Source organism: Microcebus murinus, chromosome 14, assembly GCF_040939455.1.
Source record: "Microcebus murinus isolate Inina chromosome 14, M.murinus_Inina_mat1.0, whole genome shotgun sequence".
NCBI classification, from domain to species: domain Eukaryota; kingdom Metazoa; phylum Chordata; class Mammalia; order Primates; family Cheirogaleidae; genus Microcebus; species Microcebus murinus.
The window spans coordinates 78,854,059-78,878,755 of record NC_134117.1 but is presented as its reverse complement, the minus strand read 5'-3'; the positions used below and the strand labels follow the sequence as shown (position 1 = coordinate 78,878,755).

At 51.7% G+C, this 24,697-nt stretch overlaps 1 protein-coding gene across 2 annotated transcripts; it reads left to right on the top strand.

The window, feature by feature from the left end:
* Positions 1-3,296: 3,296 nt before the first annotated feature.
* On the top strand, positions 3,297-21,077 carry LOC105863932 (zinc finger protein 488). Of its 2 annotated transcripts, none has more exons than XM_012751515.2 (2): positions 3,297-3,357; positions 19,542-21,077. In XM_012751515.2, exon 2 carries the CDS (start codon positions 19,689-19,691, stop codon positions 20,658-20,660), a length of 972 nt encoding a protein of 323 aa, XP_012606969.2. In that variant the 5' UTR covers positions 3,297-3,357; positions 19,542-19,688; the 3' UTR covers positions 20,661-21,077. The 2 variants fall into 2 exon arrangements, with proteins under 2 accessions (XP_012606969.2, XP_012606958.2); XM_012751504.2 differs by lacking the exon at positions 3,297-3,357 and adding an exon at positions 17,763-18,327.
* Positions 21,078-24,697: the final 3,620 nt, after the last annotated feature.

The following is a 24,697-nucleotide window of genomic DNA, read 5'->3' as shown; positions in this document are numbered from 1 at the left end:
AATTGGAGCCATGTGACCATTTGCTGACTAGAAGTCATATGCTATAGTATGAGTTCCCAGGAAACCACATGACTGCTTAACTTTGGGTCTTCCATAGCTGCCTGTTCTCCTTTATGAAGACTGACTCCACCAATAGTCTGTGACCTATGTCAACCAATCAGAGCTTAGCAAATGTCAACCAATCAGAACTAAGAAAGTTTGATTCCTTCCTTTGCATAAGCAGACTGGAGAGGTAATCTGGGCAAAAAATTTCTCTGTAAAAGACAAACCCTCCCTTTGTTCTCTGGAAGCCACCTTCATTTTATACCAAAGGCTCCAACTCCCCAGTTTGCAAACTGTTCAGTGGAATAAAGTCTCTTTTCTCTAAATTCCTTTTCAGAGAACTTCTATTCACATTTTGAATGGCAGAGAGCTTATATTGTTTGAAAAAACATGGGCATATGCAACATTTACTCAAAAGGGATTCGGAAGAGTCAAATTGTGATTATAAAACATTTTTAGAAATACCTTATCAATTATATTGTCTTCAGTTTTGAATGCACAAGATACACGATTTAAAAAAAACCCTTCAATAATTCTAAAATAAATCTTTCAATATATATATATACATATACCTTAAAAATTACAAGTGCTAAAAAGCATTGCATTGGTGGGAATTTTTTGTCTTGTTTTTTGTTTCTTCTTCTGGAGTTGTATTTAAAATAATGGAGTATCTTAAGTTAGTGATATTTTTAGAATCAATGAAATCTGGTATACTTATCCCAACAGCTATTAGGGTTCTCTTGCTTATCATCTTTCATGACACTTAATAATTTTATATTTTTGGCTGTTAATTAAACATCTTGTTTTAATTTGCATTGTACTAATTACAGATGGAATTGGTTATCTGTTCACATGATTTTTGGTCATGTTTCCTCCTAAAAGAACCTATTCATGCCTGTGTATCCATCTGCTACTGGGTGCTTATCTCTTTCATAATAAGTCATTAACATTCTTTATATAATCTAGACACTAATCCTTTATCAATTGTTGCAAATATCTTCTTTCAGTATGTGGCTTGTTTTTTATACTGCATTTAATTTAATTTTTTATTTTTTAAATAAAAAATAAGTTCTTTTATTTAAAATATATGCCTTTGCCTCACCCAAGCCAGGGCTGTAAGTGTGCCCTTCCCCCATACATTGCACTCTGCATCCATTCATTGTGAGTTTACCCACCCCCACATCCCCCTCCCACCTGACTAGCACCCAGTGAATATTACTACCATGTGAGCACCTTAGTGTTGATCAGTTAGTACCAGTTTGATGGTGAGGACATGCAGTGCTTGTTTTTCCATTCTTGTGATTTCTCATTTCAAAGGATGGGCTTAGGCTCTATCCAGGATAATATAAGAGATCTAGTTCACCATTGTTTTTTGTAGTTGAGTAGTAGTCCATAGTAAACATATATCACATTTTATTAATCCACTCAAGTATTGATGGGCACTTTGGTTGTTTCCATGTCTTTACAATTGTGAACTGTGCTGCCATAAACATTCTAGTGCAGATGTCTTTATTATAGAATGTCTTTTGTTCCTTTGGGTAGATGCCTAGTAGTGGGATTGCTGGATCAAATGGTATTTCTATTTTTAGCTCTTTGAGATATCTCCAAATTACTTTCCACAGGGGTTGTATTAATTTGCAGTCCCACCAGCAGTGTAAGAGTGTTCCTATCTCTCCACATCCATGCTATCATTTGTTGTTTTGGGACTTTTTGACAAGTGCCATTCTCACTGGAGTTAAGTGATATCTCATTGCGGTTTTGATTTGCATTTCCTTGATGATTACAGATGTCGAACACTTTTTAATATGTTTCCTAGCCATTATTTTGTCTTCTTTTGAAAAGTTTCTGTTCATGTCCTTTGCCCATTTATTGATGGGGTTGTTTCATTTTTTCTTAATTTTCTTAAGTTCTATATAGAGTCTTGTTATCAGCCCTTTACCAGATGTGTAGAATGTAAATATTTTCTCCCATTCTGTAGGTTGTCTGTTCACTCTCATGATAGTTTCCTTGGCTGTGCAGAAGCTTTTTAATTTGATCAGGTCCCATTTATTTCTTTTTGTTGCTGCTGTGATTGCCTTTGGGGTCTTCTTCATAAATTCTTTGCCTAGGCCAATGTCTAGAAAAGTTTTCCCAACATTTTCTTTTAGAATTCTTAAGGTTTCATGACTTAGATTTAAGTCTGTTATCCGCCATGAGTTGATTCTTCTGAGAGGTGAGAGATGGGGTCCAGTCTCAATCTTCTGCATGTGGTTATCCAGAGGCTTTTAATGTAGTTGAACCCTCATTTTCTCCGCCTTGCCCCATCCCACCCTCCACGGGCAGCGATGTTAGGTTGAAATGGTCAGGGAACGGCCTTTAAGGCAGAGTGCAGCCACTGCACACCTGGGAGCCTGGAAAGGGGAGCGGCGGCGGCCGCGCCGGTGAGCGGCAGGGCGACTCTCCTGGGCGCTGGGAGAGGCAGGGCCGCTGAGCCGGGCGGGAAGGAGGCCGCTCCGCGTCCCGGCGGCGCCCACGGGAGCCGCAGGCCCTGCACGCGCCGCTGCGCCCGCGTCGCCTCTGCCCGGCGGGCCCAAGTGCGGAGAGGCTGGGGCGCGCAGGGCTCAGAGCGCGGAGAGGGGCGCCGCTCCTAAGCGACGCCCTCCGCCCACCCGCAGGCGCCACCCACGCCTCCGGCCGGCCAGGGCGGGACGCGGCGCGGAGCCCGGGCAGCACCGGCCGCAGCACAGCGGACCGGGCGGGGTCTCGAACCCGGAACGTGCGTCCCCGCGCGGGGCGCCCTCCCCGCGAGGCCCGCCCCCTCGAGCCCGCGAGGCCCCGCCCCCTCGAGCCCGCGAGGCCCCGCCCCCTCGAGCCCGCGAGGCCCCGCCCCCTCGAGCCCGCGAGGCCCCGCCCCCCGAGCCCGCGAGGCCCCGCCCCCTCGAGCCCGCGAGGCCCGCCCCCTCGAGCCCGCGAGGCCCCGCCCCCTCGAGCCCGCGAGGCCCCGCCCCCTCGAGCCCGCGAGGCCCGCCCCCTCGAGCCCGCGAGGCCCCGCCCCCTCGAGCCCGCGAGGCCCCGCCCCCTCGAGCCCGCGAGGCCCCGCCCCCCGAGCCCGCGAGGCCCCGCCCCCTCGAGCCCGCGAGGCCCGCCCCCTCGAGCCCGCGAGGCCCCGCCCCCTCGAGCCCGCGAGGCCCGCGACACGCGGAGGGCGCGGAGGCCCCGCCCCCAAGGCGGGGCGGGGCGGGGCTTGGCCGCCCGCGGGCGCCAGCGCAGGTTCCGGGCGCGCGGCGCGGCTGCCCTGTCCGCGGGAGCGCCCCGCGCCGGCGTCGCCGGGACCGGGTGAGCGAGCGCTGGGGCAGAGGCGCGCGGGCGGGGGCCATCTCCCTTCTGCGGGCTTCTTCCCTTCCCTCGGTGCCAGCGTCCTCCTCTCTCCCGCGTCGGGAGCCCGGCCTGCCCCTGCCTCCCTGTCCCCTTTCTCTTCCTGTTGCTCTCCCTCCCATCTCACTTCTTCTTGTGTGTCTCTCCTTCACTGGCCGTTTCCCCTCTTCCTTTTCCTTCTGTCTGTCTCTCCCTCTCCCCTCCTCACTTTCCTCTCTCTCCTCCCTCCACCCCTTCCTCTCCCTCCCTCCTCCTCTCTTCCCCTCCCCCGCTTCTTTTCAGCACAAAAGAATTGTGCCTTTGATTTTTTTTCTCCTAAGGTGACTTTTCAGACGGCAGTTCTTCGAATTCTTTCCTCCCTTCCTCCCTTCCTCCCTCAGTTCATCTCGTATTGCTCCCTTATTCTCGGCGAGGGCTTGCCCTGGGCAATAGCCCAAGAACCCTGCATCAGCCCAGATCCTTTCTCCAACAGACCACATCCAAAGATCTGCACAGGTAACCTGTCCAGTGCCTGTCGTGGGAAAAAGCACATAAATGATCAAATTATACATTTCCGAATTTTCAGAGTGAGCTGAAAGAAAATACCTGGTTTTAGAGAAAAGGCGTTGATTGCATTATTTTCTTGACATTTTGCCTTTACTGTGGGCACAGACACCACAGCAGGAAGCTAAGCCTTGCAGGAGGATTTGGGGGACCATCTCACCCACACCTTCCTCCTGGGCAGGCTATGAGAGGCCAGTGCAGGATTCAGAGCTGGGCTGTGGGGAAGACGGTGACTGGGAGGCCAGGGCTTTGCATTTGAAACACTTGGGTAAGAGTAGAAATAAAAAAATCACAGTAAGTTTCTAAATATGTACTTATCAATGCCTCTGATGTACAGAAATGAAGTAACATAATTGCTCTTGAGTGATTATTTTGTAAAAATAATTGTAGCATTTGAAATTAATATTTTTGTGTAAATTAGGTAGTAGGAACAAGGTGAAAATATTTCAAGTTAATATCAAAGATTGCCTTAGAGGTTTAGTAAGTGAACAAATGTAGACAAGCAAGTCTCACTCATTTCTGAGGGATAAAGTGGAGGTATTGTATCCAGGCAACATTTTATTCCTGTTAAAAATTTAATCTTGTCAAAGATGACAAAGATGACAAGAGAGATGTGATTTCATTTTTTTCATGACATTTTTATGATACATACCTGTCTATATATGTTCAGACATACATAATATATACACTAAGTTTTAAAAAGGACCCTTGTTTGTTTTTAATTATCTTAATTACCAACTAAAGCTTGAAGCTTTGGTTTCTTGGAAATAATTTAACCTAATATTGTAGTTTGTTGTGACCTTTATTGATAATTCAGCTAACTTAATTTTTCAGTTGTTGCAGAAAAGGAAATTTGGCCATAGATAAATCACACACAAGTGAGCAGAGGTTAGAAATGATGGAGGAAGAGTGCAGTGTGTTTAATGAAAGAATTTACTCACTTTTGATCAAGAATGTTGGAAAAAATTGTAGGTATGTGCATGCAACTTTGGTTGGTGAAACTATTTTCTGGATTAAAGAGTTAAATTGTCTTTTAAGTAATCTAACTATGACTTCCACTGTATCATCTGGTGGGAGGGGTAAAAGGTTGTCAAATAATTTAGAATTCATCTGATTTGCTTAGCACCTTTTTCTTTCAGAAATCTAGGAGAGGCAACCCTTGTTTAAAAGAGATAATCACACCAGTTAAAAAAAAATAAGTTTTGGGCTTCAGTGCTTTGAAACTTGCCTTCCTTCACGAAGTAGTCTGTGTCTCTGTAAGCACATCTTCCTTCTACCCTTAGATGGATGACTCTATTGTTGGCATCTGGGAGGGTCTGACTGAGCAGTTGGTGTGTAATCACAGACTGAAGGTTTGCACAGTAATTGTGACCACCGTTTAGGGATCTTGCTTTATTTCTTAATCTCATGAGGAATGAGAGTTGCCATTCTGGGGACTCTTACTACCTGCCATGCACAGAGCTCTGGTAGTCCTGTTGGGAGGCTCCCGAAGGGGAGATCACAGCCTCTCTTACTTATAAGGAGAATGAGGCCCAGAGTGGTCATCTGTGATCACACAGGTAGTGAGTGGCAGGGCTGATTTGGAACCCAAGTTATCCCCTGGAGCCTGAGCATGGAGGGCTAATTCAGTCCCGTTGTGTGACTTCCCTGTTGCAGTGCAAGTTGTGTCTGAAATATCCTTCCACACAGATCCGCCCATTGCCAGTGGGCGGTGTTTGGTAGAATCCTGTTCCTTGTTCTAGTGTCCTGCTGCCACCCTCGGCCATGTCTATGGCTGACTGTCCATCTACACAGCAGGACCCCTTTGAGGTACTGGCCTCTGCTTTCATTGGCCCTGCATCCACAGAGGCTCGGGCATCTGAGTGGCTGATGGGATCCCATTTTCCCCTATGAGGGTCCACATGGCTAAGGGGTGTTGATACCAGGGCAGCCTCACTGCAGGCCTGGGGCTGACTGTGTGCCAGGAATCTTATACTTGGCTTTGCTGGAACACAGTAGGCATTGCTGCTAGAGAGCTGCAGCCATAGCTGGCAGTGGAGCTTGTGGGGGCTGTCGGGAATCCCTCCTCTCCCTAGCTCTGGGGCACCACCAGCCAGCCTGCAGAAAAGCTTGGGCCACTCTTCAGTATGCAATTTTTTCAGTGTGCCAGAGCCAGGAGCATGTCTAGAAACGTGTATTCCCTTTGTTAGGAAAACCCAGGACATATGCAAAATAAGTTAATGGATACCTATCCTCTGGAATCTTCTGCAGAGGCCTGGGAAGCCTCTCCAGAGACCAGGGACACCAAAGGATTGGAGGCACAGGAGGTACTGTCTGTTCTTGTTTGTTTTAGCAGAAGAGAAAGGCAGACACAGCAAAGCACTGCCTGGGGCCTATGTGGTGTCAGGGAGTAAGAGCTGGTGTGTGACCCACAGCTGGAGGCTGGCCAGTTGACTTGGGGTGGAGAGTGCCTTCAGCCATCTCAGGAAAATGAGGTCATCCAGTTGGTTGCCAAGAGTTCTTTTTTCTGCAAGTGGAGCGGAAGGAGAAAAATGCCCAGGCCATTTTGTCATTCATTAAACACTGTTGCATGCTGGTTCCGGAGAGCTCACAAGTAGAGGGAAGGTGGCCATGATGTCTACTCCACCTGCTTGTCCTCTGAGAACAGCTTATCTCCCTGACGTTTATTGAGCCGGACTCTCTGGCACTTTAACCGTGTTAGTCCATCCAGTCTTTCCGACAGTCCAGTGAAGTGAGCACCAAGGTGATTCTCTTTGCAGATGAGAACTCGGAGGCATGGGGTGGACCCACACCTTGCCCCAGGAGGCAGGGTTGGTAAGAGCTGGGCCAGACTGGAGTCTAGGCCCCCTGAGCCTGGTGCCCGTGCACTTAACCTCTACGTGGATGGAAGGCTTGAAGGTTACCTGGGACAACCTGGTCACGGCACAGACAGGTAACGTGGGAGCATGTGGCCAGCAGGTCCCAGGTGAAGGGAGGATCAGTCCGCAGTCAGTGCCCAGGGGATGTGAAATAAGCCAAGAATCACGAGCTTTGAACACTAGTGTTGGTGAGGCCTCACCTCCCTGAGTGGAGCACTCCCTGAGATGGGTAGTAGCAGGACCCTGGTGGTGCCCAAGGGGGTGCCCAAGGGGGTTCAGAGCCTTAGGGAGAAGTGTCCCCTATAGGAGGGAAGGCCAAGCATGGGGCAGTGCCCTGCAGACGTGGAGAACTCAGTTTCAGACAGTTTCGAAGTTCATAGCTTCATGATCCCTGACCTGAGGGCTCTGCGGCGGCGGGAGTCTTGGGATTAAATCAGGCGCTTGCTAGTGAGGCGAGCACGGAGACGCCTCTGTGTGGTCGGAGGGAAGATAACCAAGGATGACAGGAGGAATCTTTCTTGGGACATGCACAATGACAGGGGACACACAGTAAAGAGTGTTGGGGTGAGTGCCCACGACAAGCTGAGCCTGTTGAGGAGAGCTGAGGACCACAGAGCTCTTTCCGGATTGTGTTCAGCGCAAGGGGAACAAAGGTTGCAGAGATCATTCACTATCTGGGCAGCTGGTGTCTCTGGCAGGGGAGGGAGGGAGGAGCAGCTCCACTCGGCCACAGAGGTCTGGATGGAGATGGGCCTGCAGGCACATGGGGCCTGGGGAGGCCCGCAGGAAGGCAGGGGTGAGGCAGTGCTGAGCTGCTGTGTGTGGTCAGGGGCCCTGACCCAGGGCCTGGCATGACCTGAGGTACCGTCCCACACCTGCAGTGCTCATCTGAGAGGTGTGGGGGTCAGGCGTTGTTGCAGCCTGCATGGGTGAGACTCTAAAATGTGAGGGTGCTCCTGGGAAAGATCCTAGCATAAGGGGAAGGGCTGGGAGTCTGGAGGCAAGAGGAGAGGAGTGTATGGAGCTGGCAGGGGCTCCTAGGAACAAGCCACGCTGGACTCACATTCCACTTTGAGTGGCTTTGATCTGGCCATTGTCACAGACAGCCTGGAGGGAAGTTGGAGTGGGGCCCCAGAAGGAGTTTTGTAGGTGTCCTTATACTTGCCCGAGTGGCCTTAGCCATGCAGTGCTGATGCCTGCATGTGACAATGGTGACCCTGGGGGGGGGTACCGGGGCATGAAATGTCCCCAGCCACTTCAGATCTCCCCTCCTCATTAATGTCTGGATGTCAGCTTTGGTGGAGTGTGAAGTTGGACAGGATGTCTGCCTGAGTGTTTGGCACTGTCCAGGCCCGCAGTGACCTCACCAAGCTGGAGTGTGCGCTGAGTTTAGCAAGGTGGCCTTTGGCAGGTAGGAGAGAAGTGCACTTGGATTGAGGTATGAACCTCCCTCGTGTGGTGGTTGTGAAAACAAATGAAATAAAGTGTGGAAGCTTCTGGCACGTGACAGTAAATGTGCCCTCCTGCTGTGAGACCACGTCTCTATTTTTAGTGCTGAGAAGAGGGTTGTCATGTCCCGGCTCAGGGGCCATAGCTGTGGTTGACTACGGTGGCCTGAGCCCTGGAGGCGGCCTGGTGCAGCGGGACCCGGAGGACAGTGGGCTGGGCCCTGTGCAGCCTTGGGAGCAACACGTGCGGAGCTCAGCTGTCCTCTGGAGGGCCGTCTGAGGGGCGGACAGCGAGCGCGTGAGCGTGCCTGCATGCCACGTGAGTGTGTGAGCGTGTGCGTGTGTGTCTCTGTGAGTGTATGTGTGAGTGTGTGTGTATGTCTGGGTGTGTGTGTGTTAGTTTGTGTGCATGTGTATTTGTGAGTGTATGTATGTGTGTGTATGGGAGTGTGTGTGAGTGTATGAGGGTATGTGTGTGTATGGATATGTGTGTGTGTGCAACTATGAGTGTGTATATATGTGTGTGTGCAAATGAGTGTGTATGTATATGTCTGTGCGAGTGTTTGTATGTATGTGTGACCGCATGTGTGTCTGTGATGTATGTGAGTGTGTGTGCGAGTGTGTGACCGTGTTTATGTGTGAGCATGTGTGTGTCTGCATATGTGTGTGTGAGCTGTGTGTGGGTCGTTCTTTGCGTGAGCTCATGGCAGCTCAGGAGGAAGCTTCAGACAGACCAGGTCCCCTGAGAAAGGGAGAGCTGGCTTCCTCCACTGGGCCGCACACTGGGGTCTGGGCGGGCTGTAGAGGGAAGTTGGCCCCGCCCCGTTTACACACGGGAAACGGGGCTCAGAAAGGTCGAATGCTTTCGTGGGTGCCTCGGAGGACTGGTGTTTCTGTCTCTGCCTTTTCAGGAGACTTTGGCCAGCATTACTCGGGCTGTCACAGAGCTGCCCGTGGCGTTCCCTTGAGGAGGGGCCCGCAGGGCTGGCGGCCCTGCCATTTTACCACAGGGGCCCTTCAGAAGCTTTTGGCCAAAGTGGGCACACTGAAGCTTTCAGTTTACGTTTCCTGCTTTCTCCACAACTTCTGTGCTTTTAGGCTGTCAAAAAGTCAGCTTCCTTGTCTCATCTGCTAGAGCCCCTGACAGAAAGTGCCTGCTGTTTGCCTGCCTTCACAGGCGGCAGCGGACAGGGAGGGGCTGGCTGGAGGCCACATCACGCGTCTTCGTGACACGCCTATGGAGGTCCCGGTGAGCCTGGTGCTCCCCACGCCTACGGTGCTGGACTCTGGCGATAAATGCTGCCAACAGTGACAGCTCTGGAGTGACAGCAGAGTTTGGTTCCACCAGAACCACTCATCAGCTGTGAGGGACTCCTGAGGATGGCTTTCTTAGTTTCCAGAACTTGAGGATGGGGCTGGGAGGGGCAGGGCAGGGATGAAGGCCTTCCCGACAGGTCTGGTGCCACCTCCTCCTATTGCCACCTCTCCCTGGATGCCACCTCCTCCTAGTGCCACCTTCCCCTGGGTGCCACCTTCCCCTGGGTGTCACCTCTCCCTGGGTGCCACCTCCCCCTAGTGCCACCTTCCCTTGGGTGCCACCTCTCCCTGGGTGTCACCTTTCCCTGGGTGCCACCTCCTCCTAGTGCCACCTTCCCCTGGGTGCCACCTCCCCCTGGGTGCCACCTCCTCCTAGTGCCACCTCCCCCTGGGTGCCACCTCTCCCTGGGTGCCACCTCTCCCTGGGTGCCATCTCCTCCTAGTGCTACCTCCCCCTGGGTGCCACCTCTCCCTGGGTGCCACCTCCTCCTGGGTGACACCTCTCCCTGGGTGACACCTCCTCCTAATGCCACCTTCCCCTGAGTGCCACTTCCCCCTTGGTGCCATCTCCCTCTGGGTGAAACCTCCTCCTAATGCCACCTCCTCCTGGGTACCACCTCCTCCTTGTGCTACCTCCTCCTAGTGCCACCTCTCCCTGGGTGCCACCTCCCCCTGGGGCCACCCCCTCCTGGTGCCACCTCCTCCTGGTGCCACCTGCTCCTAGTGCCACCTGCCCCTGGGTGCCACCTCCTCCTTGTGCCACCTCTCCCTGGGTGCCACCTCCCCCTAGGTGCCACCTCCTCCTGGTGCCACCTCCTGGTGCCATCTAACCTATGGTCATTGTATGTCTTCCCCTCCATGCCGAGGGCACCTCCAGTGCAAAGCCAGAGGCCAGCCCGCCTGTGGATGCCTGGCAGCTTGACATGAGCAGACAGACAGTTGGCAGACATTTGCCAGCAGAGGCGACTTGAGTAGATTCCCGTGTGGAGAGAACCAACACCCGCACTTGCTCCAGGGGCGGGTCCAGGTGAAGAGGTGGCTGCTTCTGCATGGGTCCGGGGCCAGACATAGCTCAGATGCACCCTGTCAGGCCTGGGTGTTTTATTGCTCCAGGCTCTTGTCTCTCTGACCACCTGTGCTTGCAGAGCCTGCAGTGGCCTGGCGCTGCTGAGGGTCAGGAGAGAATTAGCAAGCCAACCGGCAGGGAAAGAAAACTGCCCTTAACTGGGTCAGAGCTGGCAGGAGGGGCCCTTTGTGCTCTGTTAATGTGGTGGCTGCTGCCTGGATGCTGATAGGTGCAGGGGCAGGGCTGAGCAGGTGCCTCTGGGTGGCAGTCCGTGTGTGTGTGTGTGTGTGTGTGTGTGTGTTTGTGTGGTGTGTGTGTATGTGTATGTATGTGGCGTTATCATTGCTTCCAGGTAGAGCTCTGGAGGTATAGCGCTCCAAATTGGGGTGAACTAGTTATGGCCTCTGTAGCAAGCAGGCTTCTTTGCAGATGAGCTAAAAAACCAACTCCAGTCAACTTAGCCAAGCAAGAATTAATTAGAAAGTTACAGCAGGGGTGTGGTGAGGTGTGTGGGGTCAGATCACAGCTTCAGAGGGAGCACTGGAGAACTTAAGCTCAAAAAGAACAGGGATTGGGTTGGGCACAGTGGCTCACACCTGCAGTCCTGGCACTCTGGGAGACCAAAGCAGGAGGATCACCTGAGTTTAGGATTTCAGGACCAGCCTGGGCAATAGCGAGACCTCATCTCTACCACACATAAAAAAGTAGCTGGGCCTGATGGTATGCACCTGTAGTCCCAGCTACTTGGAGGCTGAGGCAGGAGGATTGCCTGAGTCTAGGAGTTGGAAGCTGCAGTGAGTCATGATGATGCCACTGCACTCTAGTCCGGGCAACAGAGCAAGACCCTGTCTCCACATGTGCCCCATCCCCCCAATAAAGACAGGGATTGAGCTGCTTCAGAGAATCCCAGTAGCATGAACACATAGGCAATTTCCTAAAGTGAAACTGGCTTTGGTTAGACAGGGCAGCACCAGACAAAACCATCTGATGTCTGCTCCGTGCGTGGTCATAGACGTCATGTAATCTTCCTTCCCATCAACCAGTTAAGAACTCGGGCACCAGGGGCCATTCAGTGTAGCGCACACTTCCTGAGAGTCTTCTACATGTCCCCCAGGGTGCCTTGTGGGGGCCACCAAGGTCGATCAGACATGGACATGGTCTCTACAGGGGTGGAGAGTCCAGCTGGGTGGCAGGGGCGACATCGAGCATGGCCAGGGCAGGCTGCTGAAGGTAGTCCTGCACCCCAAGCCTTGGCGTAGCAGCCGAAGGTGGCCCTGCACCCCAAGCCTTGGCGTAGCTGCCGAAGGTGGCCCTGCACCCCAAGCCTTGGCGTAGCTGCCGAAGGTGGCCCTGCATCCCAAGCCTTGGCGTAGCTGCCGAAGGTGGCCCTGCACCCCAAGCCTTGGCGTAGCTGCCGAAGGTGACCCTGCACCCCAAGCCTTGGCGTAGCTGCCGAAGGTGGCCCTGCACCCCAAGCCTTGGCGTAGCAGCCGAAGGTGGCCCTGCACCCCAAGCTTTGGTGTAGCTGCCAAAGGTGGCCCTGCACCCCAAGCCTTGGTGTAGCGGCCCCGATGGTGTTTGGAGTAAGCAGCCTCTTCCTTCCACTTGGCCTCTGAGGGTCCCCGGAAGTCTACACAGGGTGAAGCTGCAAGCTCTGGAAGGAAGCAACACTGGATTATGGTTTCCGCTGGGCGAAGGAAGTCACCTCTGAGCGTGAGTCTGGCCATGGGCCCCAGAAGTGTGGGTGTGGTCCCTGTGGAGTCTGCACTGGGAGTCACTGAGCACCTTGGGCTTAGTCCCTGTTCTGTGGGCCCTGCTGTCTGCAGGAGGCTGGACGTAGTGTGACTGCGTCAGCCCCATCTGAGCTGTGACTGGGGCAGAGGGCAGAGGGGCAGGTGCTTTCAAGGCTAGCTAGAGGACGCAGATGTTACTGGGTGTCAAGTCCAGAGCTCTTCAGAGAAAGGAGTTGTGCAAATCCAGCTCCGACTGTGACCCTGTTCCTCCCCCTCCCCTACCTTACCCAGTGGGGCTGGATTTCATGTGGGGTCTGACCTGGCTAGTGTGAGTAGAAAGTCAGTATTTATGGGAGCGGGCGGGCGGAGCTCTCTGTCTTGCGGAGTGCCTGTCTTTTGCCTTTTCCTTGTTGCTGGCATTGCCCAGCCCTTCTTTGCCACCAGAGCTTTGCCTGTGCCATTTTCTCATCCCCACTTGGTGAACTCCCAATCATCCATCAACACCCAGAGCTAATATCACCTCCTCAATGGAGGGGCACTCCTCAGGTCCCCCAGATAGCACATGGTCGGTGACTGTCCATCCCTGACCCTGCAGCATTCTCTCCTCACCACTAATGCAGTCCTTTCTCTATCCTGGGTCCTATTACAATGAAGTATTTTCCTTTCTTACTGCACGTGGAGCATCTCCAGGGCCAGCCAAGATTCGCACTTGTTGAATAAATGAGGGATTATCATCGCTAAGAGCTATGGTGTAGGTCCCTGTAGCTGGACCACTTGATCTTACTCTCCATAAACAGTCCTTACAAAACACTCCTGATTTACTTCTAGCCCAGTCTTGTCACTGCCTGGCATTAGCTAATGCAGTTCCCTCTGCCCTCTCTTTTCTCTTCCTCTTCCTGCCTGCCCTTTGGAGGCCTTCCTCCCTGTCCGGAAGGGTCTCTCTGACTATTCCAGTGCCCAGCACTCAGAGGTATTTGGGGCCCATGTTGTGATGTGCTGGTAAATGTTTAACAACTTGCTCTCAGCATGTGGCTCCAACACGAATTTTGGGTGATGGTTTCATTTATAATAAAGTGTAAGATGAAGGTGGAACAATGAATGTATGTCAGAACCTCACTTATGAGTGATTTGAGTGACCTGTTTGCTAAATCCGAGTTTTGGAGGAATAGTCCCTTAATTTGTGTGCTGTTCACAATGTAATAGCTGTAGACAAGACACAATTTTCAGTTTAATCTGAATTATTGACATTTTTTTCCATCACTTCTTAAGTCCAGATAATCAACAAAGCAAGAAATGAAGGCCTGATATATAGCATTTGCCGTGAATTCTCCCACCGTGGCTGACTTCATGCTACTGAACATGTCACTGGTTGTGCAGTTAGGAAGAGGTGCATGGCAGCGAGCCCCTGCTGCCACCAGGGAGACACGGTCCATGGAGTCATGTCCAAGGTCATAGTGAAATGTAGTAGAATAATCAGGAAGAGAGGAATTTTGAGTGTTTATTGCCTTTGTTTTTCATATAAGTCACTTGACTGTAAGTCTGTGCTGAAACAGCTAGCTCACATTGCTCCTGAAAACCTCACAAGCCACTGTGGGCTGGCTCCAACACAGCACTGGCCACATGCTGAGCAAACCTTTCTGTCTTAAAGTTGCGGACAGGGAAGAAAGCCTTCCAGACAGAGTTGCATGGCTGTGTCTTCTCAGCCTCCTGGTGGGGCGGGCTTTGTCAAGTGCCACAGTGACAGATGCTGTCACTGGTTCAGTCAGCAGCGGTCTAGCCCCATCTCACTGGGTCCCTGCACTGTCAAGGTTGGAAAGCTGGACCTGCATTGCCCAGACTCCCTGCCACCAGGGAGCCCTTCGACACGGGCCCTGCCCAGCGCCACTCACACCAGCTGGCCCTGGCTGTGGAGGCGAGTCCTGTGAGGTGAAGTCTTTGGTGGGCAGGCGAGATCTTCTGGCAGCCATGGGGGCAGGGGTATCTGGTCTTGTGGGGTCACAGAATTTGGTCCCTTGATGGGTGCTGTCTCCTAGACAGTGCCAGAGCAGGGTTAGATGTTTTTCTGGCTATGGTGACCCTAGGAGGGCACTCGAGCTTGGTCTCTGGCTCTCCTAGAGATTTTATGAGCCACACAACACCCTATAATAAATTCCTTTGGGCTTAAACTGCTTGGAGTAGAGGCCGTCGTCTCCAGCTGGGAAGCTCTGATTGCTAGAACCTGAGAGATGCTAGAAATCACTATGAAGTGTCACAGTAACCAGAAATCTGCTCACAGGGGCCTATTAATTCACCTCTGTCAGAAGGAGTCCAGAGTCGTGCTTGCATTTGAAGGTTCATGGACATTAAAAGAACAACTTTGGGTGTGCTTGACAGAAACATCCCACTGTGGCGTGGCTATTACCAGATCTTCCCTGGATCATTCATTTGTTCTATTTTTTGCCCATTAGCTGGTCAAGAAAACCTCCCAAAAAACAGACTGATCACAAGAGGTGCATCATGATGCCACATAAAGGAATCATGTGGAGCCCTGTGGTACTTAAAACCATAGAGGCCATCCAGCCTGACCTCCTCATTTTGTAGTGAATGAGGTCTCCCAAGGACCTGCCCAAGGCCATCTCTAAGTGCTTAAACTGAGACTCAAAACCAAGAGCCTTAACTGTTGCTTGCTGCTTCTCAGCAAGCTTTTCTTGTTATTTTGCTTTGTCGTAAATTCCGGCTTGATTTGACAGTACATTTAGGCATGTGGTGAAGGTGCAAGAATGCAGCGCAGGTGAGTGGAGCACCTGAGACCTGAATGTTTGTTTGGTGTTCCCTGAGGGTACGTGGGCAAGGCCTGGCGGGCCATCCCTTGCACACCGCACTGGCCCCTTTATTCAATTAAGAAGGTAGCACATTATATATCCCTGAGACTCCAAGGATCTCAGGGACAAGGGTGCTCCTGTGACTGCAGAAGACTTTGTCTTCCCCAGCGTGGGGCTGCACTGCACGGGGCACTCTCTTTTTACTTCTCCAGGCCCCTCATTGTGTTCCTGCCCTTTGGCCACAGAGGAAGGAGTGAGCATTGCCTGGGGACTGCCGTGGCTGGGCATGGTACGCGGCTCCGTATAGACAGTATTGTACTGCTCAAATAGTTAATTTCCTGCCATGACCCATAGGCACTCAGGGGGCTTGTATGTCTCATGCCTGAAGCTCCCCAGCACATGCATGGAGATGAGATTCACATCCACATCCTTCCCACTCTTCACTGTGCCTTTCTGTGTCATTTTGCCTCTTGGTTCTTGCTGAGGCACAGAGCGAGCTCCGGAGCTCTGTGCTGTGGGTGTGGCCTTGCCCTGCTTTCTCACACCAGCACTGACACCGCGTGGCAGGTACCTGATTCCAGAGCAGGTGGAGGCAGCCTTGGCCCCACCCTCCCGCCACCAAGGAGCCCTGGACACATGTGAGGTCTGACCCCCTTAGGGGCTGCCAGGGGAGTGTGCTCCTCTCGCCCGCAGGCCAAGGGCCGCCTCCCTGGGGAGGTCAGGGCCCTCCTGGCATCTTTGGTATTTTTCTTTATCTGGCCTGGTCTTTTATTTGCATGTGACCCTAACTTTATTTGCAAAGGTTTCTCATGCTTTTTCAGGAATTTTCATGAGCCCCAGAGGAATTGGGGGACAGTGATAGAGGTGGAAGGAGGTTTAGAGCTAGGTAGCTTTATGCACTTGCTGTTTTATCATTCTTTTTTCTGTTTTTCTTGACTCATGCTGCATGCCGGGCTCTGTTTTGCCCACACATAGAAAGCATAGGAGCCCTAAGCTTCCAGAAAAGACCTGGCCACATGTCACTGGAGACAGGCCGGGGCACAGCGGGGCAGGCTAGGGAGGGCAGGCAGGTCGATGTCCTTCCTCTGAGCATGGCCAGCTGAGTCCTTGGCCAGATGCCTGAGGATGTGCTCTGTCCTCCACCCTCCATCACCATTTCCTATCCTGCATCCAGCGTGGGCACAGCCAGGGGCTGCTGTCTCGGGACTGAGTCTAGGACTGACGCTCTCTTTGGGCCTCCTGCTCTGCATCCCGCACCAGTGGTCTCGTCCTAGGCCAGGCTGCACCAGTGTTTGATTTCCTGTCTCACCCTCCCCTCCAGCCATTTTTTAGCTACTTAGAATTCCCTCCATGTGAGAGCCACCAGTTTTATGTAGACTGGAGCCTGAATATAGTAGGTGCCTGTTCGTGTTATTGAATGAATGAATGAACAGAAAATGAAACACACTTTGCTCAAAGGCTGATGTGACCCGCGTGCTCAGGCATTTCCTCCCTTCTTCTAAAGATCCCCTTTTGTCCCTGTGGCTCTGGGCATGCTTGTGCAGACGCCAGTCACAGCTGGGTGGAGGCCAGGTCTCTCCAGGCGGCGTGAGACAGACCCTGAACCTCCACAACAGTGCGCTCTGCAGCAGCAGGAGGGCCCCTGTTCTGTCTTGCAGGCCCTGGGCTCCTTGCAGCCTCCAGAGTAGGAGCCAGGACTTCTCTTTCCAAGGCAGAGTAGGGGAGGGACTACTGCAGAGTTACTTCCCAGAGCAGGCGGGGCAGCTCCCCCGGCTTGTGAAGACAGCGTCGCAGAGTTCCAGCCAGACCAAGCCAAGGAGGGCATTGCCCTGTTTTAAAGCAATCAACTGCTTAACAAAACAAAACATTAAAATAAGACCAGCATGGTGTTAAAATATTGGAAAATAGAAAGAGAAAACCATCATCCTAAATTCCATAATACTAACATCACCGTAGTGTATATAGTATATATACAGTTTACAGCATATGGTATATTATATACATGCTATTGTATAGTATAGGGTATATTATGGCATATATACATATGTATATTTTCTTATATATAGTTTTAGTATGTTTTGAATGTTTTTTGGTGGATAGAGCTTTTTTCTATAGCTTTTTTTTAAAAAAAAATTAATCAGAAAGAGGTTTATTACAGGATATTAGATAGTTTGTAGGATTTCCAGAAGGGACGGACAACCAAATCTGTATGCTCCACAGTCAGAAACAGAAAAGCCTTGGAGCAGTGCCTAGCCACACCCCAGAACTGTGCCAGTGGAAGGGAGAGCCCACCGTTGCCCCCAACCCTGTCTGTTTTACTGTTGATTTGTATCTAACACTTTGCTCAACACGACACTGTAAGCTTTCTTCCACACTGTTGCATAGTTTTTATAGCCATACTTTAAAAATGAATCATTTGTTTATAAAAACAATCAGGTCTTGCTTGGCTGGGCAGGAAGGCACAGGCCTGAGAAGTGGCCACCGTGGGCGGTCCCGGCCGGAGGGAGCCGGCACCCGCAGGCCTGCACTTGGCTGGCTCAGTGTCGCCCAGCGGCCACCCTACGGTGGTGCGCGTCCTCCTGCCACAGCCCCACCTTCCGTGAGCCCTGTCTGCCCTGCTGGGTCTCGGGTTCTGCTCGGACGCCGCGCTTGCTGGTGTGTGGCGCGCACGCATGTGCAGGTCCCTGTGCTCTGGCCTTGTCGTCACTGTTGCTATGCCACCTAGCACAGGCCCAGCGAGTCAGCCAGTGAAGAATATGACCTAGTAATCTTTATGTTTTTCCCCAGGGTATTCCTTTGGCTTATGTATTTTTTCATAGAATAGATGATACCAAATATATAATCTTTTTGTCCTTTTTCCTCCTCAACATTATATTGTAAGCATAGCACATGCCACTGTCCAAGGCTGCATAGTGTTTTGTGTTGGGTATGCATCATACTCTATTTGCCAGTTCTTGTAGTTAGGCATTTAGGCGTTTACTGTTTTTCTCCACCATAAACAATGTGGTGAACATCTTTGTTCTGTTCTCCCATCAGGCAGTTCTGACCCTCCTCAGGGCGGCCCATCCAGCACCTGAAGGAAGGGCACATTGAGAGCCCGAGCTCGCTGGGCTTCCCACCGGCACAGTGACCTTGGCACCCACAGACCAATCAGCTTTCTTCTCAGTGAGTTCAAATGGCGAACCGCTCTGCTACTTCCCCAAGGAAGAACCAGGCGGGTTCTCGTGGGGGCAGCACTAGAGCCAGGGGGAGACGAAGGAACGGGAAGAGGCTGGAGACCCTTGGTTTGGCCTCGCCTTTCAATCTGTGTCACAGTTGGAAATCCAGGGGTGCCCCTCCACTGCAGGTAGCCACCTCCCTGCCACGCCTGCGTGTGAGCCTTTGGTGCCCAGGACAGCAGTGGTGGGCAGGAGGGAGTGCCGTCTGTGCCAGAGAGGATCTGGGGGTCCTCAGGGAGGAGGCTGTGCCTGAGCCCCACTGTGGAATGAGCCGGTGTTCACAGGTCCGAGGGGAGTGCAGCTGTCTGCTGCACTCTGAGCACTCTGTGCACACTGAGGCCTGAGACAACACACGCGGGTGTCTTGGTAACCCTGGGAAGCTTGGCTGGGCAAATGCATAAGCCTGAGAAGTGGCCACTGCTGGGTGTCCCGGGCCACCAAGGGGGGGCCACTGCCTGATAGCAAGGGGCTGGGACGGCAGCAAGGGGCAGCGTGGGACATAAGGCTCTCACAGCAAGCCTGGCTTGGAGCAAGTGGAAGGAGACCACGTGGAAGCTGGTGGGGTGTGAAGCCATCAAAAGGGCTGCTTGCCTGCAAGGACACGGCAGCCTGAGGAGCAGAAGCTTGAAGCCAGAGCAAGGACAGAGAAGGGTACTGTGAGGAGCAGGGACTGTGACGTGCACAGTCCTCCAGTGCTGCGACCCCCTGGTGCTGTGGCCTCCTGGTGTCCTCCACACTCAGCGAGGACCACAGGGTGAGCACACGGCTTCCTCGCATTTGTGGCTGCGCACGGACAGACGATCCAGAAGGTCCTGCAGGGCCCTGGGGGCTGCGCGCTGTCCCCAGAGCAGGCTCTTCCCTTCCCTCCAGCCTCTCACTTTCTCAGCCGTTTCTGCCAGGGGATCCTGCGACCAGGGGCTGCTGCTCCCGGGTGTTTTCAACAGTGACCTCTGTCCCCAGGCCTGCCACTGGGGGTAGGCTCTGGAGTCCAGTGCTGTCCAAATGCCCCTCTCCTTGGAGGCAGTGTGGTCGGTGCTCCCATTCCACAGAGGCAAAGGAGGCCAGAGCATCAGGTAGCTTCTCAGATGCCAGCCTGAGGATGTGTTTGCCCGTGTGGCAGTGAATGCCTGTCTTACTGCTTGTCGCTTCCTCTCTCTGCAGGGCCCGTGGCCGAGTGTGTCTGGCCCAGCCATCCCGGCGAGCTCTCCCATCTCCTGGCTTCTCCCTTGGCCAAGCCCTGAGGAACCTCAGAGCCCTGAACACTGGTGGGGCTGGAGAGTCTCCCGTGGCCCGGGCCCACGGCCCAGCATGGCTGCTGAGAAGGGGGCCCCGCTGGGCCTGTCGGCTGCAGACAGATGGAAGCTCAGTGAACCTGAGCAGGGCCAGGGCCGCAAGCCGGTGCTGCTCCAGAAAACGAACCGCCTGGGCTGCGAGGCTGCTGTGGGCAGGGGGCTGCGGGATGCCGCCTGTGCTGCGCTGGCGCTGTCGGTGGCAGTGGGCACACCCAGCCTGGGCAAGCCGCTGCCCCAGAAGGCATGTGGGGAGCAAAGGCAGAGCGCCTTCATGGAGCTGCCGAGGCTCGAGGAGAGGCTGGCGGGCGGTCAGGCCCAGGAGAGGGGGCAGGATGACCCTGCAGACCAGCCTGGCCCCGCACAGCTGATCCAGGATGTCCCCAGGGACCCAGTTAGCAGCATAGTCTTGTCTGTGTGGCCCAGTAGAAGCCGAGGGGAGCAGAGAAGCGCCTTCAGCAAGCCAACCAAGCGAGCAGCAGAAAGGCCTGGGCCAACCCCTGTCTTCCCCGCAGGTGAATCTGCAGATGCCCTGGGTGAGCTGTCTGGACTCATCAACACTGCAGACACCTCTTGTTGGGGTCGACTTTCAACTCCCAAACTTTTGATCAGTGATTTCTGGAACTTGCAAATGTTGCCACAAAATGCTCCATTCTGCAGCGCTTTCCTGGGTGCCCCTAGGCTGTCACTGGACCACACGCAGGCCCAGGCACTGACACCCTTGTCTTCTTCCCCCACTTCATGGGCCCTCCTGCCACCCACCCTCACCTCCCTGGGTTTGTCCACCCAGAACTGGTGTGCAAAGTGCAACCTCTCCTTCCGCCTGACGTCCGACCTGGTCTTCCACATGCGGTCCCACCACAAAAAGGAGCCCACAGGGCCAGACCCGCATTCTAAGAAGCGGAGAGAAGAGGCCCTCACCTGCCCCGTGTGTCAAGAGCACTTCCGGGAGCGCCACCATCTCTCCCGGCACATGACTTCTCACAGTTAGCAGGTGATCGCGGAGCGACCATGGGGTACAGCATGCAGTATTGGCAGTGGGCAGGGGGTCTCCCTGGGCCTCCCTTTGAGGAGGCTGTCCCAGTCGTCTGCAGCGCTGGCTCCTTTGGTGTCCACAGATGAACAGCTCAGTCACAATTTGGAAGAGACGGGCAAGCCTGTGCAACGTGTGTTGAAGAAAACAGAGTCCTGGATTAAAGCGATGGGCTTTGCTCATCCAAGGCATAGTCCCCAGGAGTGGGGTCCGCTGTGGCGCAGGCATGGGCTTTGGAGGCAGACAAGCCTGGATTCTGGGCTGTTGCTCGTGCTGGCCATGACCTTGGACAGGGGTTTTCACCTGCTGTGAAACAGAGCTGGCAATGTCTGTGTCTTAGGGTTGGCGTCTGAGTTACATGGAAAGTGGCCAGCATGCTGCCTGGCAGGACGCAGTGCTGCGCGAGCGAGGTTTACGGCTATGTTCCTGGTCAGCCATCGCTAGTAACCAGCTCTCAGTGGCAGACAAGCATCTGTGTCTCGGTCACAGCCTGCAGTTGGCTGGGGTGGGCGGGGCTACAGGTTTGATTCCAGCCAGGCTGTTTCTCTGTCGAGGCTGCCAGGCTGCCCAGAGCAGGCTTCTTTGTGGCTCTGCCTAGAGCATAAGAGGGCAGGCCCCAAACACAAGCGCATCTCAGGCCTCTGCTTGAGTCATGGCGCTCACATCCTCTTGGCCGATGCAAGACAGGGCCGGGCCCAATGCTGAGGAGTGACAAAGCACAGGCTGCCCTCGGGGAGGCCGTGGCCGGAGTGCGTGGGTATTCCCTCTCTGGGAGGATGAGATGAGATGGGGAGTTCAACCCGCCATATTGCTTAGGTGAAAAGGGGGAGATAGAACACATCCCCACCTGCACGCACACCCGTTCGCTCCCGAGAATGGGGCATGTGCAGAAACAGGCTTCAAACACTGTGAGGATCAGGAAAGTTCTGGGTACCACCTATTGTCTACAGCGTTTCTGTCAGTAGCTATCACACATCCCCATGTGGGCCCTCGTCCCTGACAGTGCAAGGCACAGGCCACACCCTCTGACGTGACACAGGCCCGTCTGTGTGAAAGTCCTTCCTGGGGAGCTTCTGAGCCAGTGCAGTTCGTCCACTGGTTTCTGCCTCACTTTCAGGACTTGCTGGTTTCCAGCCCTCTGGTGGGGTGTCCAGCACAGGGCTCAGGTCTGCAGCAGGGAAGGAGCCAGGGTGAACCAGTGGGGGGGTCTCAGCCAGCTGCTAGCCAGCCACCCTGAGATGGCACCACTTCCCGCACTGTCCTCTGTGCCCAGCCTGTTGAGGTGGCAGCATCTCCCACCTGGCTGTCCCTCTGCCACCCAGGCACCCATCCGTTGCTCATGTGCAGCCAGATCATCTTCTGAAAGTCTGAGTCCGGCGGAGCCTCAGCTGCCCTTCACACTACAACCCTCCCCCAGCAGGGCCTCTGGGAAGCTTCAAGAATGAGGCTCTGCCTAATGCTAGTAATTGCGGGACTCGTTTCCCAGCCCCTGTGTGCCAGGCAGTAGTGTAGGTGCTGGAAGAATACAGACAGTATGCTGTGTGTCCTGCAAGAGCCCTGGGAGACAAGTGCAGTTTCCTTTCTGTTCTACAGTGAGTCGTGATTGTGAGTGGTGCTGCAGCACCCCAGGCGCCCCTGATAGGCCATTCTCACTGGGGTTAGGTGGTATCTCATTGTGGTTTTGATTTGCATTTCTCTAATGATTAGAGATGTTGAACATTTTTTTATATGTTTGCAGGCCATTATTCTGTCTTCTTTGGAGAAGTTTCTATTCATTTCCATTGCCTATTTGTTGATGGGGTTGTTTGATTTTTTCTTGTTTATTCTTTTAAGTTCTAGATAGATTCTTGTTATTAGACATTTATCAGAAATGTAGAGAGCGAGTATTTTCTTCCACTCTGTGGGTTGTCTATTTGCTCTGATGATCGTTTCCTTGGCAGTGCAGAAACTTTTTAATTTGATCAGATCCTATTTGTTTATTTTTGATGTGGCGGTGATTGCCTTGGAGGTCTTCCTCTTAAATTCTTTGCCTAGACCAATATCTGATAGGGTTTTCCCAACATCTTCTTCTAGGATTCTTAAAGTTTCATGCCTTAGGTTTAGGTCTGTTATCCATCTTGAGTGAATTTTTGTGAGAGGTAGGGATCCTGATTCGCTCTTCTGCATGTCGCTAATCAGTTTCCCCAGCACCATTTATTGAAGAGAGAATCTTTTCCCCATAGTATATTTTTGTCTGCTTTATCAAAGATTAGGTTACCGTACACAGATGATTTCATCTCTGGAATCTCAGATCTATTCCAGATATCAATGCTTCTGTTCTTGTGCCAATGCCAAGCAGATTTAACTATTATTGCTTTATAGTACAGCTTGAAGTCAGGAAGACTGATGCCTCCCAGTTTGTTCTGTTTACTTAAGATTGCTTTGGCTATATGTGGTTTTCTCTGGTTCCATACAAAGTGAAGAATTATTTTTTCTAGATCTATAAAGAATTCTGGTGGTATTTTGATGGGGATTGGATTGATTCTGTAGATCACCTTAGGTAATATTGACATTTTAACAATATCGATTCTACCAATCCATGAACATGGTAGATTTTTCCATCTGTTTAAATCATCTGCAATTTCTTTTTTTAGTGTTTCGTAGTTCTCCTTGTATAAATCTTTTGTATCTCTCGTTAAGTATACTCCTAGGTATTTAATTTTCTTTGGGGCTATAGTAAAGGGTATTGCGTTTTTGATTTGAATTTCTGCTTGATGGTTCTTGGCATATGTGAATGCTTCTGATTTGTGTGTATTGATTTTATACCCTGAAACTTTACCGAATTTATTTATCAAATCTAGGAGTCTCTTGGATGAATCCATGGGGTTTTCTAGATATAATATCATATCATCGGCGAAGAGTGAGAGTTTGATTTCATCTGCTCTGACTTGGATGCCCTTAATACCCCTCTCTTGCCTGATTGCTATAGCTAGGACTTCAAACACTATGTTGAATAGGAGGGAAGAAAGTGGGCATCCTTGTCTAGTTCCAGTTCGAAGAGGGAATGATTTCAGCATTTCCACATTTATAATATTAGCAGTTGGTTTGTCATAAATGGATTTGATAAATTTAAGTTATGTGCTGTCTATGCCTATTTTGTTTTATCATAAAGGTATGATGGACTTTGTCAAATACTTTTTCTGCATCTATTGACAGAATCATATGGTCTTTATTCCTGATTTTATTTATAAAGTGAATTGCTTTTATAGACTTGCATTTGTTGAACTAGCCTTGCATCCCAGGAATAAATCCCACTTGGTCATGGTGAATTATTTTTTTGATGTGCTGCTGAATTCTATTTGCTAAAATCTTATTTAGGATTTTTGCATCTATATTCATAAGTGATATTGGTCTGTAATTTTCTTTTTTTTGTTGCATCCTTTCCTGGCTTTGGTATCAAGGTGATATTGGCTTCGTAGAATGAGTTAGGAAGAATATTATCCTTCTCAATGGTGTGGAATAGTTTCTGTAGTATAGGTATGAGTTCATCTTTGTATGTTTGGTAGAACTCTGAAGTGTAGCCATCTGGCCCGGGACTTTTCCATTTGGGGAGGTTTTTAATTACTGCTTCAATTTCTGAGCTTGTAATTGGTCTGTTTAAGAACTCAGTTACCTCCTGGGTGAACTTAGGGAGGTTTTATGAGTCCAGGAATCTGTCCATTTCATCTTCATTCTGTAGTTTTTGGGCATATAGATTTCTATAGTAGAAAAACATAATTTTTTGTATTTCTGTGGAGTCTGTTGTGATTTCTCCTTTTTCATTTCTTATTGAGTTTATTAGAGCCCTTTCCCTTTGAGTTCTTGTCAGCCTAGCCAGAGGGCCATCAATTTTGTTGATCTTTTTGAAAAATCAGCTTCTGGTTTTGTTGATCTTCCATATAATTCTCTCATTCTCCATTTCATTTAGTTGAGCTTTGATCTTAGATATCTCTTTTCTTCTGCTAGGATTGGAATTG

Bases quoted from the DNA above. Each gene is read 5' to 3' on its own strand.
- LOC105863932 (XM_012751515.2), top strand. From the start codon at position 19,689: ATGGCTGCTGAGAAGGGGGCCCCGCTGGGCCTGTCGGCTGCAGACAGA.